The sequence below is a fragment of the Miscanthus floridulus genome, chromosome 17, assembly GCF_019320115.1.
Source record: "Miscanthus floridulus cultivar M001 chromosome 17, ASM1932011v1, whole genome shotgun sequence".
NCBI lineage: Eukaryota > Viridiplantae > Streptophyta > Magnoliopsida > Poales > Poaceae > Miscanthus > Miscanthus floridulus.
The window spans coordinates 10,780,317-10,795,211 of record NC_089596.1 but is presented as its reverse complement, the minus strand read 5'-3'; the positions used below and the strand labels follow the sequence as shown (position 1 = coordinate 10,795,211).

Genomic DNA, 14,895 nt, shown 5'->3' with positions numbered 1-14,895 from the left:
TCTCTGCAAAAACTACATCTACTGCTCTGCACGGGCTTCTTTAATCAAAGCCTCTGAATCTAGCGACTATCACAACTTGCAAACTGTTGAATCAATCCATCTTCTGCTCTCACACGCCTACAACAACACAGCAGCAGCACTTTCCCTCCACTGGACCATGCATCACTAACTAAACCTCCCTCTACGACTGCACAGACACCATGGCAAGGCTCTCTTCAACTGAAAACTTCATAACTTGCATCTACTAAACTATACTGCTTCACCTACACTCCCGAGATGTTCTTCTTCTTCTCTTTCACCCACACGCCTACAACAGCACGGCAACCAACACTCTACCTTCTCCAACCAAACTACACTGCACCATCTACTCCTCTCCTATCCCTGCATCACACATCAACTGAATCTCCATCTTGCTTCTCCTGCACCGATCACCCCACACCGCCCTGCAGCAGCATTTATCAAAATAAAACAAAACCCCACTGGTGGGGAATCTCACCATTGCGAGCGCCGGGCCGGTGGCCACGGCAGAAATGCAGAACGGCAGGCCATGATCTCAGGGAAGGCAGCAGAACATCAGACTCCTCCCAGGGCTGACCCTGACCAAGCAAGCCGATGTGGCCGATATTTCTATCTGACCTTAATTGTTGAGGGTATATAAAATCTTTCTACGGACTAAAAATACTTTTATTCTATGATATGAAACTGTTGTGATACAGGTTAACGGAGAACGACCTGAGCTACAAAATTGATAACCCAGTTCACTTAACACAGTCTGGGCTGCCTGAACATTTGGTCTCTAGATACTGAACTAACACTAGGACCACCTTGATTCTTCCAAAAGAAAAAAAAAATACCACCTTCATCACCTCCAGGTCAGGAGCAGTAACAGCGCTACATCTGGAACCTATCTGTCCAGTTACCTCGCCATGCTGACATGGTGCCATTGATCTCAGTCACAGAGACTTCGTCACGGTGCCGCAACAAGTCCATTGTTTCCTATGTTATTATGTCATCAATTGTCAACTATTGTTAGCAGGATTCCGGCTAGAACCACGTGGCGGGCTTGCCACCACTGGCTTCTGTGGTTTACTCCTCAAGAAGCTCTTTGTGTATAGGGCTCCGAATACAATGGCCTGGTGACACGAAACGTTTGTTGTTACTCATGGTTGAAACAGAAGCAGGTGATGCTGTGAGGTGACTGCTGAGACAGGTAGATGATGACTTACCGCGCCAACCCACTGCATCCAGCTGAGAGGATGTACAAACCAGATGCAGGACAGCAATATGCTCACCAGCTACAATAACGCATGGGCAACTATTGTTAGAAAAAGAGGTTGAATATTATTTCTGCGAGAATTATCACACTGAGGATGCCAATATCCACCTGTCTAGTTGTCATTATGGTAGCAAATGTGAGAGCTCCAAATGTTCGAATGGTGTAGGATATGAAGAACTGACTACCTGTTGCAACCTGGAATAGTACATAAAGTAAATCCCACAGCAAAAGGATAAGCTGCCTTAGGTATTTAAACAAAAAATAGTAGCTTCGCTTTGTAGGCACAGGAGAGGAACAACAACAACAACAACGAAGCCTTTTAATCCGGAAAACTACAAAAAAAATTGGCATCGCCCAAAGAACTATATTTCGGAGATATTTTCTTCCAATTGCACTGAATTTCACAATTTCTATCTCTCTATATATTTATTTCATTTCTGTTCGTCATGCTAACTCTGCATCTAACATTTACATCTATGCTCAAGTGGATTTTGTGTTTACATTCTGAACTGGCACACTTCGGAACAAGGAGCAAGCAACAGTGCATATTACAAGATGAGGAGGTAAGTCTTACACTGGACAGGATTAGAACATCAGAGAAGCAATCTGGGTGGCGAAACATAAAATCCACAGCTGGAATCAGATGATTCTGGAGAATCAGCCCTGTAAAAAGGAAAAAGTATCAGAGAATCATCACAACTGTTAATAATGTTGATATAGTGTAGCAAAAAAATGGTAGAATTAGTGGAAGCCCAGAAGCACTAATCAAATTTCAGCATATTTGGCCCAGTACAAAATTAAGTTAAACTTTGGTTGTAGCACATAGGTCATAATTCATACCACTTAAACTAAGAAGACAAGAGCACACCGTCGTGTAGAATATTTGGTTGTGTATTTCCATGTCATACCCTTTGAAGAGTTTATCTTGGAACGTGCTTGTGAACCCATCAAATCTGGACATCCAGAACACAAGAACATGGGGTCAGATTAGGTACGTTCTGTAGTGTCAAACGTGACTGAAAGAAAGTAAAAACCCTGTGAGTTTATCAGCCACTAGTTCTCTGTATGATCTATACAGATACAAGTCCTTATTGGGAAATTTTCAAGTATTTTACAAGATATAACAAATCATAAGGTAGAAAACCTTTGAAATTAAGTCAGGTATTTCTATCTTTTCTCTGTAGCCATTTTTCTAAAGCTTCATACAATCATACCTATACATGCATTAGTGTCTAAGATAGTATAGCTCTAGAATCACAACATCACCTAATCCATCTGGAATAATTCAGTACAATATTATAATGGAAAATTAAACAGGTTTCCAGAAATCATACAGATGCAGAAATCTGAGTTATTACAGGATTTCATGAGCTGCATCAGGACTATTTTCTTTAGCATGGAAAGAAGTAGCAGAGAGTCGTACCCAAGATAACCAAGCATGAGTGAAACACCCCAAATAGTGCTTTCTCTGCCTTTATTAAATGGACTCACATCCATCGATGCCTGCATGAATGAAGGACAGAAGAAAATGAATAGAATCAGAAAATACCCAAGTATTTAGCAAAAGAATAGGTGTATACCAAGTACATAAATGTACATGTATATGTCATCTTGAGACAAATCTTGTTCTTCTGAGTTAGAATTCAGCCTAACACAACCCTAAGTGCATTGCCCCAATACCCTCCCCATGGCCACAGGCCACCCCACCAACACGCCGTGTGCCTCTCTCGCATCTCTGGCAATACACGATCACAATGGCAGCAGCTCTGTTCCTCTTCCCCATCTCCCAGTCCCCACATTCATTTGAGCCAAACACTAGGTCCGGCCACAACACATGAGGTGTGAGGCAATGAGTGGCGATTCGGCAAAGCCATAGGCCCAGCCTCTGGTGCGGCATGGTATGCAGGGCCACAGCACAGCGAGAAAAAGGCACAGGTGCTCCTGTGTCTTTGTGGGCTTATGGCCTGCGCGACTTGCTGACTGCCCTATCTCATCGGACGACTCAGACTTCAGGCCAGCATCTGGGGTTCCTTCAAATCCTTCTCAATTTGCTATGCTGGTTAAGTGAAGAAAATTTCTTGCTGAATAGTCTCTAGTTGTTGGCTGCAACTTGAAGCGCAGGAACGAAGTGGATTCCTCGCTGTTGGGGAGTGGCTGAAGAACCTAGAGTCGGATAAGTGCGTTTGTTTGGATCTTAGAAGTAGCCTGATTGGATTTTTTTCTTTGGAAGTGGGGAATACCCAACTCTAAAGTCCTGGCTGTGCCACTGCCAAGCGCTCTGGATAATGCGCAAGAATCTTAATGAATATATAGGGGTAGTGGCCATGGATGCATTGGTTGATAGACCCGAAGTACTTGGTTACCAGCAGTTTCCATATGCTCATGCGGAAATATGATAATCAACCAATATGGTTTTGGAAGATAAAACCCTATCTCCATCCTGCAACTAGTTGAGCCCTAACATTTGTGCTATACCTGTTCTACTTAAAATGCAATGCAAGATCGATAGTAATTGAGAAACAGCTATATGATCTCCAGTTCTTTTTCTACCAGGATGCAAGCATGCGATGCTCAATAATGAAGAGGAGAGAGTTGGACATGTAGAATTACCGGATATAGAATGAACAATGCGCAACCCAGAGTCACGATGACAGCAAAGAAGTAATCTTTTCCACCATACTTCTTTCTCATTATTATTGTGCCCCAGATCTACCGATCAATAAAAAAAAACATCTATAAGATGGCACTGATCTTGATTATCAAGGTAATATATGTAAACATGTAAATATGCATGTTACTGAGACCAGCAGATTCATCTTGTGCAATAATTCCATTATCCCGCTATGTATTTAGCATCTGATCCAAAGATACCAGTTCCAGTGACTATTGGCACCAAACTAGACTATGCACAGACAGAGAGTGTAATTGCTTCGATCAATCAGCATTACTTAAATGAGAACCATCAAATCAGGCACAATAGTCCTCGAATAGTAACATGCATATTACAAAAATATTACTTCATATATTTAACATCTGATACATGGTTATCAATTCCAGTGACTAGAGGCACCAAACTAGACTGTACACACAGATAGTGTAATTGCTTCAATCAACCGTCAATACTCAACCAAGAACCATTAGAACATGAAAGGCACTGATGCTTCCCTAGCAGCCTAAAAAATAGTGGAGATGTACAGAAAAGACGGTTTGATCACTGGTTACAGTGTAGTAAGCAGATATTACCATGACAGGTATCATCTTGGCACATTTGGCAAGCGTTTGGACAGGGAAGCTGACATACTTGAGGGCCTGAAAGAAGATAATTTACATATTCAGTAAAGAAGTAGCACAAAACAACACATATGGCAAAAGAAATAAAGGACAGAAATCAGTCCAACCTCATACTGGCAGGTTGTGGTCAGTATATTTGATATGGAGACAACACCATATTTGTGTAGCGGAGCCACAGGGTCCAAGGATTTCTTACTTGCCTGCACAAGATTACAAATACAGAAATTAACAGGCCTGCAGATCCAGATGAGTTCGAGAGGTAACCTGTGAGAGGGGTCCATCATACCAGTAACACCATCGCAGACACCATGGATGTGGTGATGCGGTTACAGAAAACAAGGAAAAGCGAGTATCTGAAGAACTCCTTCTCCACTCCATATGGAACTCTCATGATCTTCTCCTGCACAATATCGCCACAAAAACACATCTAGTAAGTTAACTCAGTGTGGTAAAGGAACCAGAATGTCTCAAGGTGCTTGGTAAAGAGCAATATATTGGCCAATTATAAGAGACAAAAAGATGAGTAGTAATACAAGTACCCCGCTGTATCATGTCATCATAATAACATGTTTGTGAATGCACCAATCGCTAGTGTAACTAGTGGGAACTGAAGTGGAGAGCAGAGCGAGGAAGAGGTCGGCATGCTTGTCGTTGGTTTGGATTGGAGGCAGTGCCTGGGGAGATGTCAGGAAGGACGGTGTGCTAGGGAACAAGGGCCTTGTGCTATGCGGCGCCATGGGAATGAAACCCTCTGTTGGCCAGACGATTCGAACTGAAGATTGCATACTGTGCCACACGGTGGCGAAATTCGCGAGGAAGCTGAGCAGCAGAATCCACAGCGCCCCTGCCGCCGCCGTGGAATCGGCGGAGCAGTAAAGGCGACAGATCAACACTCACGCAGCGATCCCCCTCGCGGGTGCTGTGTCCAATAAGTCTCGTTGCGGGGGGAATTCGGGCCGGAATGGGTACACGACAGCGAGGGAGTGGAGAAGAGATGGTGGCGCCACGGTACCAGCAACCCAAACCCAACCCACCTGGAGGACGCCGTAGACGAGGAGGGTGCTCATGATGCCGAGGACGGCGAAGCCGCAGCGGGCCGCCCAGCGGCGGCGGTCGTCCCTGTCCCTGTCCGCCGCCACCGGCAGCAGCCCCGGCGCCGCCGCGTCCGCCATGGTCCCTCCCCTCCCGCCCCCGCCGCGGCACCGCTCTCCTCCTCCTCCGCCGCCGCCCTAACCAAATTACCAAACCAAACGAAACGCCTCGATGGGGGGTGGGTCGGTGGTGGATGGGGCGCACGCGCGGCGGGTGGGCCCCGCGTGGCAGCGAGAGAGAGAGGGGTGGGGAACACGAAGCAGTCGGCTGGCTGGCTGGCTGGCTCGCCACCGCTTGCCCGGCGTTTGCCAGTGAGTACAACGGCACCACCTCGGCGCATCGTGCGATGGCCGTCCGTGCTTGCCGCTCAGCTGCACTGCTTGGTGCCCCCGGTCGCGCCTCGCGCTCGCTGCTCGGTTCCCACTGTTGCCGCTCGCACCCTTTTGGCGCCGTCCATCATGCACAGTATACGACGACGACTCCCCTCCGGGACTCTCTTCGCCGGCTCCGCCACGTTTCCTGCTCATCTTTCCCTCTACTGGGGACAGTGAAATCAGGTTGGAATTCTAGGTTCATCTATCTAAAGCGAAAACCAATGTAACGTTAATGAATTTTCTTCTGCTTTTATCATGTATTTACTATGCTTTTATCACTGATTCAGGTGTGTCTGTTAGACCTTATAGAAATCACTACGAGCATACGTCTAGCCGAGTACTTGCTGTTGAATAGAATCATTAATCCTAGAACATCTACCAGTGTATTAACATAAGGTAGAACGAGAGAAAAAAAGGGGTAGAAGATGGACGTGTCAAACCTGACACCGCAATGGAGGAGGATCCGCTCGTGTCCGCCATGGAGTCGATGTCTGCGCTAGGACAGCGACGGTCGGGGAAGACGGGTGGCGGCGCAGTTCAGTGGTGGCGATGACGCAATCCGGTGACGGCGCGGCTGGTGGCAGAGGTGCTTCCCGTCACTGGCTGCGCGCCCTCTAGATCGGATTATGGTTTTTTGGTGGGGGCTCGGCTCAGACGAACCTCGTGACTTGAGCCACCGGCCCCACCTCTATTTATTGCGCAGTGTGACAGGGGCCCTTCAGCCATAGTGGGCTGGGCGCCCCTGATCAGGGCGCGGATCAAAGGCTCAACTGGGTCGTTGGGCTCAATTTAGAATTAGAGATCAATCCAACAATCTCCCCCTTGATCTCCTACCATCTTTCAATTTCATATCATTTACTTTTGTTTATTCCATTACAGATTAATACATAGAGCATGTTTCATCGTCACGGTCAATTGCCGATAGATTTAACAGCTACAACACATCACTCTATTCTGAAATAGATACTTAACTTTTGGGCCTTCTTTTGTCCAGGAATTATAGACTTTCCCTTAAACCCATGTCGGCTACATGTTCTCTAAACATGTTGGGTGGTAAGCCTTTTGTAAGCAGATTCACGAGCATCTTTTCGGTACTTATATGCTCAAGATTTATGACATGATCCTGGACTTTATCTTTCACAACATAATATTTTATGTCAATGAGTTTGGCAGCACCATTTGACTTATTGTTGTGAGCATACTGTACTGTCGGATTGTTATCGCAGTATAACTTAAGTGGTCTATAGATGTCGTCAACCACCTTCAAACCGGGTATGAACTTCTTTAGCCAGTTCACCTGCCCTATTGTCTCATAACACGCTACAAACTCGGCATACATTGTGGACGATGTAGTGACGGTTTGCTTTGAGCTTTTTCATGAAATAGCTCCCCTACGAGAGTGAATACATATCCAGACGTTGATTTTCTATTATCTCCTGCATAATCAAAATCTGAATACCCCACTATATGGAGTGAATCTAATCTTCTGTATGTCATCATGAGGCCTTTCGTTCCTCGCAAATAACGCAAGACTTTCTTTACTAATTTACAGTGTTCTGTTCCAGGATTGCTATGGAATCTGCCAAGTAATCCGGTAACAAATGCCAAGTCAGGACGCGTACATACTTGAGCATATTACAAGCTTATGACAGCTGAAGCATATGGAACCGCTTTCATTTGATCGATCTCATATTGGTTCTTAGGGCATTGAAAATCCTCATATCTGTCGCCATTGACTATAGGAGCAGGTGAGGTACTATATTTGTGCATACTAAATTTCTTTAAGATTCTTTTTATGTATGTCTTTTGTGACAGTCCTAAAACCCCTTTACTTCTATCTCGGTGAATCTCGATCCCTAGAACGAACGAGGCTTCACCAAGATCTTTCATATTAAATTTTGAGGATAAAAACTTCTTTGTCTCCAGTAGTAGACTGACATCACTACTAGCAAGTAAGATGTTGTCCACATACAGGATAAGGAAGATAAACTTCCCATTCTTAAACTTTGTATAGACACAATTGTCCTCAACATTCTCTTTAAACCCAAAATTCCTTATTGTCTTATCAAACTTTAAGTACCACTGTCTTGAAGCTTGTTTTAATCCATAAATGGATTTCTTTAGGCGGCATCCCATTCGTTCTTTTCTTTCCATGACAAAACCTTTCAGTTGTGCCATGTAAACATTTTCTTCTAAGTCTCCGTTGAGAAATGACGTCTTTACATCCATCTGATGTAATTCTAAATCGTAATGTGCCACTAATACCATTATGATTCTAAAGGAATCCTTACATGAGACCGGAGAAAAGGTCTCATTGTAATCAATCCCTTCTCTTTGCATAAAGCCTTTTACCACAAGTCGCACTTTATATCTCTCTATATTTTCTTGAGAGTCAAGTTTTATTTTGTAGACCCATTTACAACCTACTGTTTTGGCTTCTTTAGGAATTATTTCCAAGTCCCAAACTTTATTGACATTCATTGATTTCATTTCATCTTCCATGACCTCAAGCCACTTTGATGAATGATCACTTCTCATGGCTTCTTTAAATGAGGTGGGATCATCCTCCATTTGAAATTCCTCAGTGTTGTATACTTCATAGTCAGCAGAAATAACTGATTTTCTAATTCTTTGAGACCTTCTAGGGGCCTCCACATTTGGCACATCTTCTGTTTGAGGCTGTTGTTGCTCCCTCTTATGTGTGGCAATAGGTTCTACAGGATCCTAAAGAACAGGTTCCGGGTTCCTCATCATCATTTATTGTTGCCACAGGCGGAATAACAACAGATGCTGGCACCATAGTATCTTGCATTATCGGTACAGCAATAGCAGGTAGTGAGAAAAATGGCTCATGAATCATAGGAGTGGGCGCATACATCCGCTTCTCTTCAAGGCCAATTTCTCGGGCTACCATGCTCTCTCTCATCATTTCATTCTCTAGGAAGACAGCGTGTCTCGTTTTCATAAACTTTATATGTCTGTCTGGACAGTAGAAACGAAAACCTTTTGACTTTTCTAGGTAGCCAATGAAATGGCAACTTACTGTTTTGGGATCTAGTTTCCCAATATTTGGGTTCAATACTTTAGCCTCAGCAGGACTCCCCCACACACGTAAGTGGTTTAGTGAGGGTACTCTTCCAGTCCATAACTCATACGGTGTTTTGGGCACCGACTTATTTGGTACTCTATTGAGAATATGAATGGCGGTTTTAACGCCTCCATCCACAGGCTCAACAATAAGGTGGAGTAACTTATCATACTACGCACCATATCCATCAGGGTACGATTGCGTCTTTCAGCTACTCCATTCTGCTGAGGTTCGCCCGATGTAGAATACTAGGCTACTATGCCATTCTCCTGTAAGAACCTTGCAAAAGGTCCAGGAACTTGGCCATATAGGGTATGCCGACCGTAGTACTCCCCCCCACAGTCGGACCTGTCTATCTTAATCTTTAAATTATGTTGGTTTTCAACTTCTGCCTTAAATATCTTAAATTTATCTAATGCTTCTGTTCTTTCTTTGATTGGATAAATGTAGCCATAACAGGAGTAATCATCTGTGAATGTTATGAACGAATCATAATCATCCACACTCTTTACAGGAAATGGACCACAGATGTCTATGTGAATAATCTATAAAATTCCTACGCTTCGTTTGGCACCTTTCTTAATTTTCTTTATGTACTTTCCTTTTATGCATTCTCTGCATTGTTCTAAATCTGAGAGCTCTAATGGAGGAAGAATATCATTCTTAACTAGTCTTTCTATTCCCCCTCGAAATATGGCCTAAACGATAGTGCCATAATTTCAACAACACATCATGAGCTCTCTTTCGTTTTCTATTTACATCCATAGACGAGGATACATTCTTATTGTCGCACGCAACGTTTCCATCATCGCATACAACATTCACATCATCACGTAGTGATAACAAATAAAGCTCATTTTGTAAGATAGCAAGACCAACACATGCATTATTAAATGTTATCTTACATTTGTCATTTCCAAAATGGCAATCATATCTATCATTGTCCAAGCATGAAACAGTAATCAAGTTTCTCTGTAAAGCGGGAACATAAAGTACATCTCTAAGTAAAAGTGTGAAGCCATCAGCAAGCTCTAGAGAAAGATCGCCAATGGCTTTGATATCTGCTCAGACTCCATTTGCATCTTTAACATGTCTTTCTCTTCTTTGCCTAGTCCTCGTCGAACGGAATCCCTGTAAAGAATTAGCAACATGAACAGTTGCACCTGAGTCAATCCACCAAGTAGATTTTGAATATTATACATACATGGATTCATTTATGAACATAATAATGTTCTCACCTTTCTTTGTCATGATCATCTTTAAGTAATTGGGACAATCTTTCTTATAATGTCCCATCTTCTTGTAATAGAGACACTGATCTTTCTCTACTATGAACTTGTTTTGCTGAGGCTGATGCAGCATAGGACCCTTTCCCTTTGGCTTTGAGAAGGAGTTAGCATTATTATTCTTTTTCTTGTTATCTTTCACATAATTGATAGTGCGACCATTGTCAGCTTTCATTCTCTCCTCCTCTTGCACACACATAGCCATGAGCCTCTCTAAGTCCCACTTCTCGGGCTATATGTTGTAGTTGACAACAAAAGTGTCAAACTCTTTTGGCAAGGAAGCAAAAATCATATGAATAAGGAACTCTTCCTTGAGAGCCAGATCCATTGATTTTAGCTCGGATGCCAAATTGCTCATCCTTAGTATGTGCTCTCTTATGCCACTAGTTCTAGAGTACCTCTCTATCACCAGCTGCTTTATCAGCTGGGTAGCATATGTCTTTGAAGAGTCAGTGAACTGACTCTTTATTCTTTCGAGGTACTCGGTGACGGTGTCACACTCTAGGATTGAGCCCATAATTGCAGGCTCAATCGTGTTCTTTATCACAGCCATATATTTCTTATTGCCAGTGACCCACTTCCTATGCTCAAGGTCATAGGATATCTTTTGGGATGCAAAATCCCTCTCTCTTATTGCCCAAGCGGTATCAGTCTCGTTTGTCTCCCTCACCGGCGTCACAGGCTCTATGGGACACGATGAGGTCACTACCCAGTCCACCTCAGCCAAAATGAAGGCCATGTCAATCTTTTTCTTCCACTCCGTGTAGTTATCACCTTTGAGAGTGGGGATCTCTTTGATACAACTCATTAAGTTGTATCCGCCTGAAAACACAATTCATATTGAGTGAGAACATAAATAATAACAATAATAATTGCATGTCTTAGTTTCAATGTTGGTCAAAATTAGAACACGCAATTGTCCTCTACACTAATTCTACATCACCGTTGGGCAGAAATAGAATTAATGCATGACAAAACTCATCATAATATTGTCATTAATCAACGTTGGTCAGAATAATAACAATATTATAATAAGCTAAAAACATATTTATTTTTCAAAATTAAATTCTCCCGTTGGTAATAACTTTAAATACGCAGGGAAAATGAATTTTACCCATAGGAAAATTCTCTTTTCTATTTTCTTTAAGCCATTTATCCATTTTCTAGGAAATAAAACTTTTACTGGAAAAAGAAAAAACAAAAAATGACTCAAATTCACAATGTTCCTTCGGCCCGGCCCACTTCTCTACGCACGCGCTGCCCGCACCTAGGCCGCAACCTAGGCCTGGGTCGGCAAAGCCACGTGGCGCGCTCGCCTGCTAGGGCCACAAAATGGCCCGCTCGATCTGAGCTGTCCGTGTTGATCCGACGGTCGAGCGGCGATATCGCGTGAACAAAAATGCCCCCGTAGCCATCCGACCCAAAACCCTAGCTCATTTGACTCCTCTCTTTCTCTCTCTTAGCCGCTCTTCTTCCTCAGCGCCGGCAGCATCAACCGAGCGATGAGCACAAACGACCTTGGCGTCGTTGCTGGCCCACTCATCGGCGCGTGGGCTCCCCACGCGGGTGAGCGCGCCGCCGTCGAGCGGACTAGCGACGGCGCCCTTTTCCCCTCGGTGAGGAGCTCCTGAAACCTTGAAATCCTAGATCTCTTGGCCGCTTCTCCACCTTCTCTCTCTCAACCCCATGAGCACGCGCCCTACGGCTCGCCCCTCCTTCTCACGAGCCGATGAGGCAGCAGCGCGGTACAGTGGTGAAGTTTGTCGTTTCCCCTTCCTTGTTTCTTCTTTGATTGGATTTTTCTTCTTTTCTTCTTGGATCTATTCGATTTGTACATTTTCTTTTCGGATCTATCCAATTTAGGGTTGGGGATAGGATTAGGGTCAAAATTAGGGTTTGGTTAGGGTTAGGGTTCCACTGTTGTTTTTCTTTCTTTTACCCTGTTAGGGTTAGGGTTAGGAAAACCCTCTTCTTTTCTCAGATCCGAACGGATCTACTCTGTGTTTTATCGTTCACCCGTTCTAGATCTAAAACTCTAGAAAACACTAGCTCTGATACCATTGTTAGACCTTATAGAATCACTATAAGCATAGATCTAGCCAGGTACTTACTGTTGAATAGAATCATGAATCCTAGAACATCTACTTGTGCATTAACAGTAGGTAGAACGAGAGAAAAGGAGGTATAGAAGATGGACGTGTCAAACCTGATACCGCAGTGGAGGAGGATCCGCTTGCATCTGCCATGGAGTCGATGTTTGCGCTAGAGCAATGATGGTTAGGGAAGACGGGTGGCGGCGACAGTGTAGTGGTGGCGGTGACACAGTCCGGTGGCGGCGTGGATGGTGGCGGAGGTGCTTCCCGTCACTGGCTACGCGCCCTTTAGATCGGATTAGGGTTTTTTGGTGGGGAGCTCAGCAACCTCGTGACTTGAGTCACCGGCCCCCACCTCTATTTATTGTGTAGTGTGACAGGGGCCCTCCAGCTATAGTGGGCTAGGTGCCCCCGATCAGGGCACGGATCAAAGGCCCAACTAGGTCGTTGGGCCCAGTTTGGGATTAGAGATCAATCCAACAGTGTCACCACATAGATTTCCTCCAAGTCTAGGGGATTAGCATCTCGGCAGGAGGTAAGGAGATTTCCTCCAAGCTTGCCTTCATGATAATGGAACCTACAAGCCCATGTGGCCTCTTGCCAAGCTCGAGTTGTGCCATGGCGCCGGGTTGCCACTATCCGTGCAGCAGCATGTTTGCCCATTGCTAACCCGGCCGCCGTGCATTGCATCGTAGGATTCCTGTTCCTGGTGCGTGATCGAGCTGGGTCGCTCAGTTCCATGAGGACAAGATGCCATTCGCCCGTGACGCATCGCCGCTAGCAGTCGTAACTGGTGATTGGTGAAGGGCAAGGGGCTCATGTGCGCCACCGCCACCGACATGCAAGATTTGGCTTATGGCCCAGATCGATTTTGGCCCTGTTCTCTTTGATGCTGGGCCACCATCCTTACTTGGTCTGGGCCAGACAGATGAGGCTGGGGCATCCGCCTATTCTGAGATGACCCGCAACTGCTGATCTTATGAGTTTATTGGTTCCTTGAAAGTCTCTATTCAACAGGGAATCCTCAAGGAGAAGGGTGAGTAAGCTTGTTGATGTCGATGCAATCCCTTGTAGGAATGAGATTTTTCTGTCTACCAAAAGCAAAATGAGAGTCTCAGAGCCATAGTTGCAAGCAAGGAGGGTGTTGTGTTTAGGGCACGCGCAGTGGCTGACCCATAAGCTAGATCTAAGCATTCTTTTTATATTTTAATAGAAGAGACAGAAAAGCTAGCTCTTGATCAAGAGCTAGGTTCATACACACACATTTTCAAAAACTTGTGAGAGTGTCATGTGGAGATATCCATGTCATGAGCTATATGCTGAAAGCTATCACTATTGGAGAGATTGACTTAGAGCCAGTAACTACTACGGGTGCCCTTAAGAAGCCCTGTAGCTTTATGTCTTAGTCTCAAATCTTATGTTGTATAATCCACCATGTAGTTGAGCGGGGGGGGGGGGGTGTTGGACTAGGGCTTTGCACTTCCATGCTACTCATAGGTCTTGACTGTGTATTGTTTCACTTCTTTTCTCTTAACGAAACACTTGTGCCCCGATGCATGTCCACGAAAAAAATGTCATTTACGCTTTAGCAGCCCGCACACACAGAGATCAGATAAACATACGCATGATATCACAGTACACATTTTTCTTTTTGGAACCAAACGGACACAAGCATGAAGCATCACATTAGCACCAGGTACATTGACAAATCTGACAAGCAGAAGTGGAGATTAGCTACAATGTCCTCTGACGGTCGGGCAGTGCATCAGCATCTCCATTAGTTTCACTTCTTCCTCACCAGGAAGACATCAGAGAGCATGGTGTCGGAGCGTAGCACCGCCTCGAGGAGAGCTACCACCTGGCGGTCGATGGCAAGCAAGGCAACCCAACAAGGAAGAAATCTCAGTCTGTCAGTCAGAATCACCAGCAAAAATGTTTGGACCAAATAGTTAGTTAGTTAATTGTAGGGGGTGGCCTGCAGTCAGGCCAATCAACGAACGAACCTCGTCGTCGCTGACAGCGATGATCTTCTAGGCGATTTCGACGTCGTTGCTGAGTCTGAACCTGTTGATGAGCGTGATGCCCGTTTTTTTTATTTTTAGCCCTTTTTTGAAAGTTTTTCACAAATATGCCCCTGTAGGTATGATTTCAAAATCTGGACCCTTAATTCGCACGTCTCGGTGCCATATATTCTAGCGCCGAGCTCGGGGCCACATTGGCGGCGTGGACGCTGACATGGCAGCCAGCTCAGCGCCATGGATCTTGGCACCGAGCTCAGTGCCAACAATCCTGGCGCCAAGCCCTCTCTTGCGTATGGGCCCTCCCTTTCTTTCTCTCTTCCTCTCTCTTTCTCTCTATCGAGCCATCACCGCTACCGCACCGTCCCCGCTCGCGC

General features: G+C 44.8%; 1 protein-coding gene across 1 annotated transcript; it reads right to left on the bottom strand.

Moving 5' to 3' along the window:
• Positions 1-668: 668 nt before the first annotated feature.
• On the bottom strand, positions 669-6,176 carry LOC136516858 (UDP-galactose/UDP-glucose transporter 5B-like). The gene is made up of 11 exons (XM_066510353.1): positions 5,602-6,176; positions 4,854-4,967; positions 4,675-4,767; positions 4,520-4,585; positions 3,887-3,985; positions 2,700-2,779; positions 2,117-2,229; positions 1,851-1,939; positions 1,385-1,471; positions 1,227-1,295; positions 669-1,133 (listed from the first exon to the last, which is right to left on the bottom strand). Exons 1-11 carry the CDS (start codon positions 5,737-5,739, stop codon positions 1,020-1,022), a joined length of 1,062 nt encoding a protein of 353 aa, XP_066366450.1. The 5' UTR covers positions 5,740-6,176; the 3' UTR covers positions 669-1,019.
• Between the last annotated feature and the right edge of the window lie 8,719 nt (positions 6,177-14,895).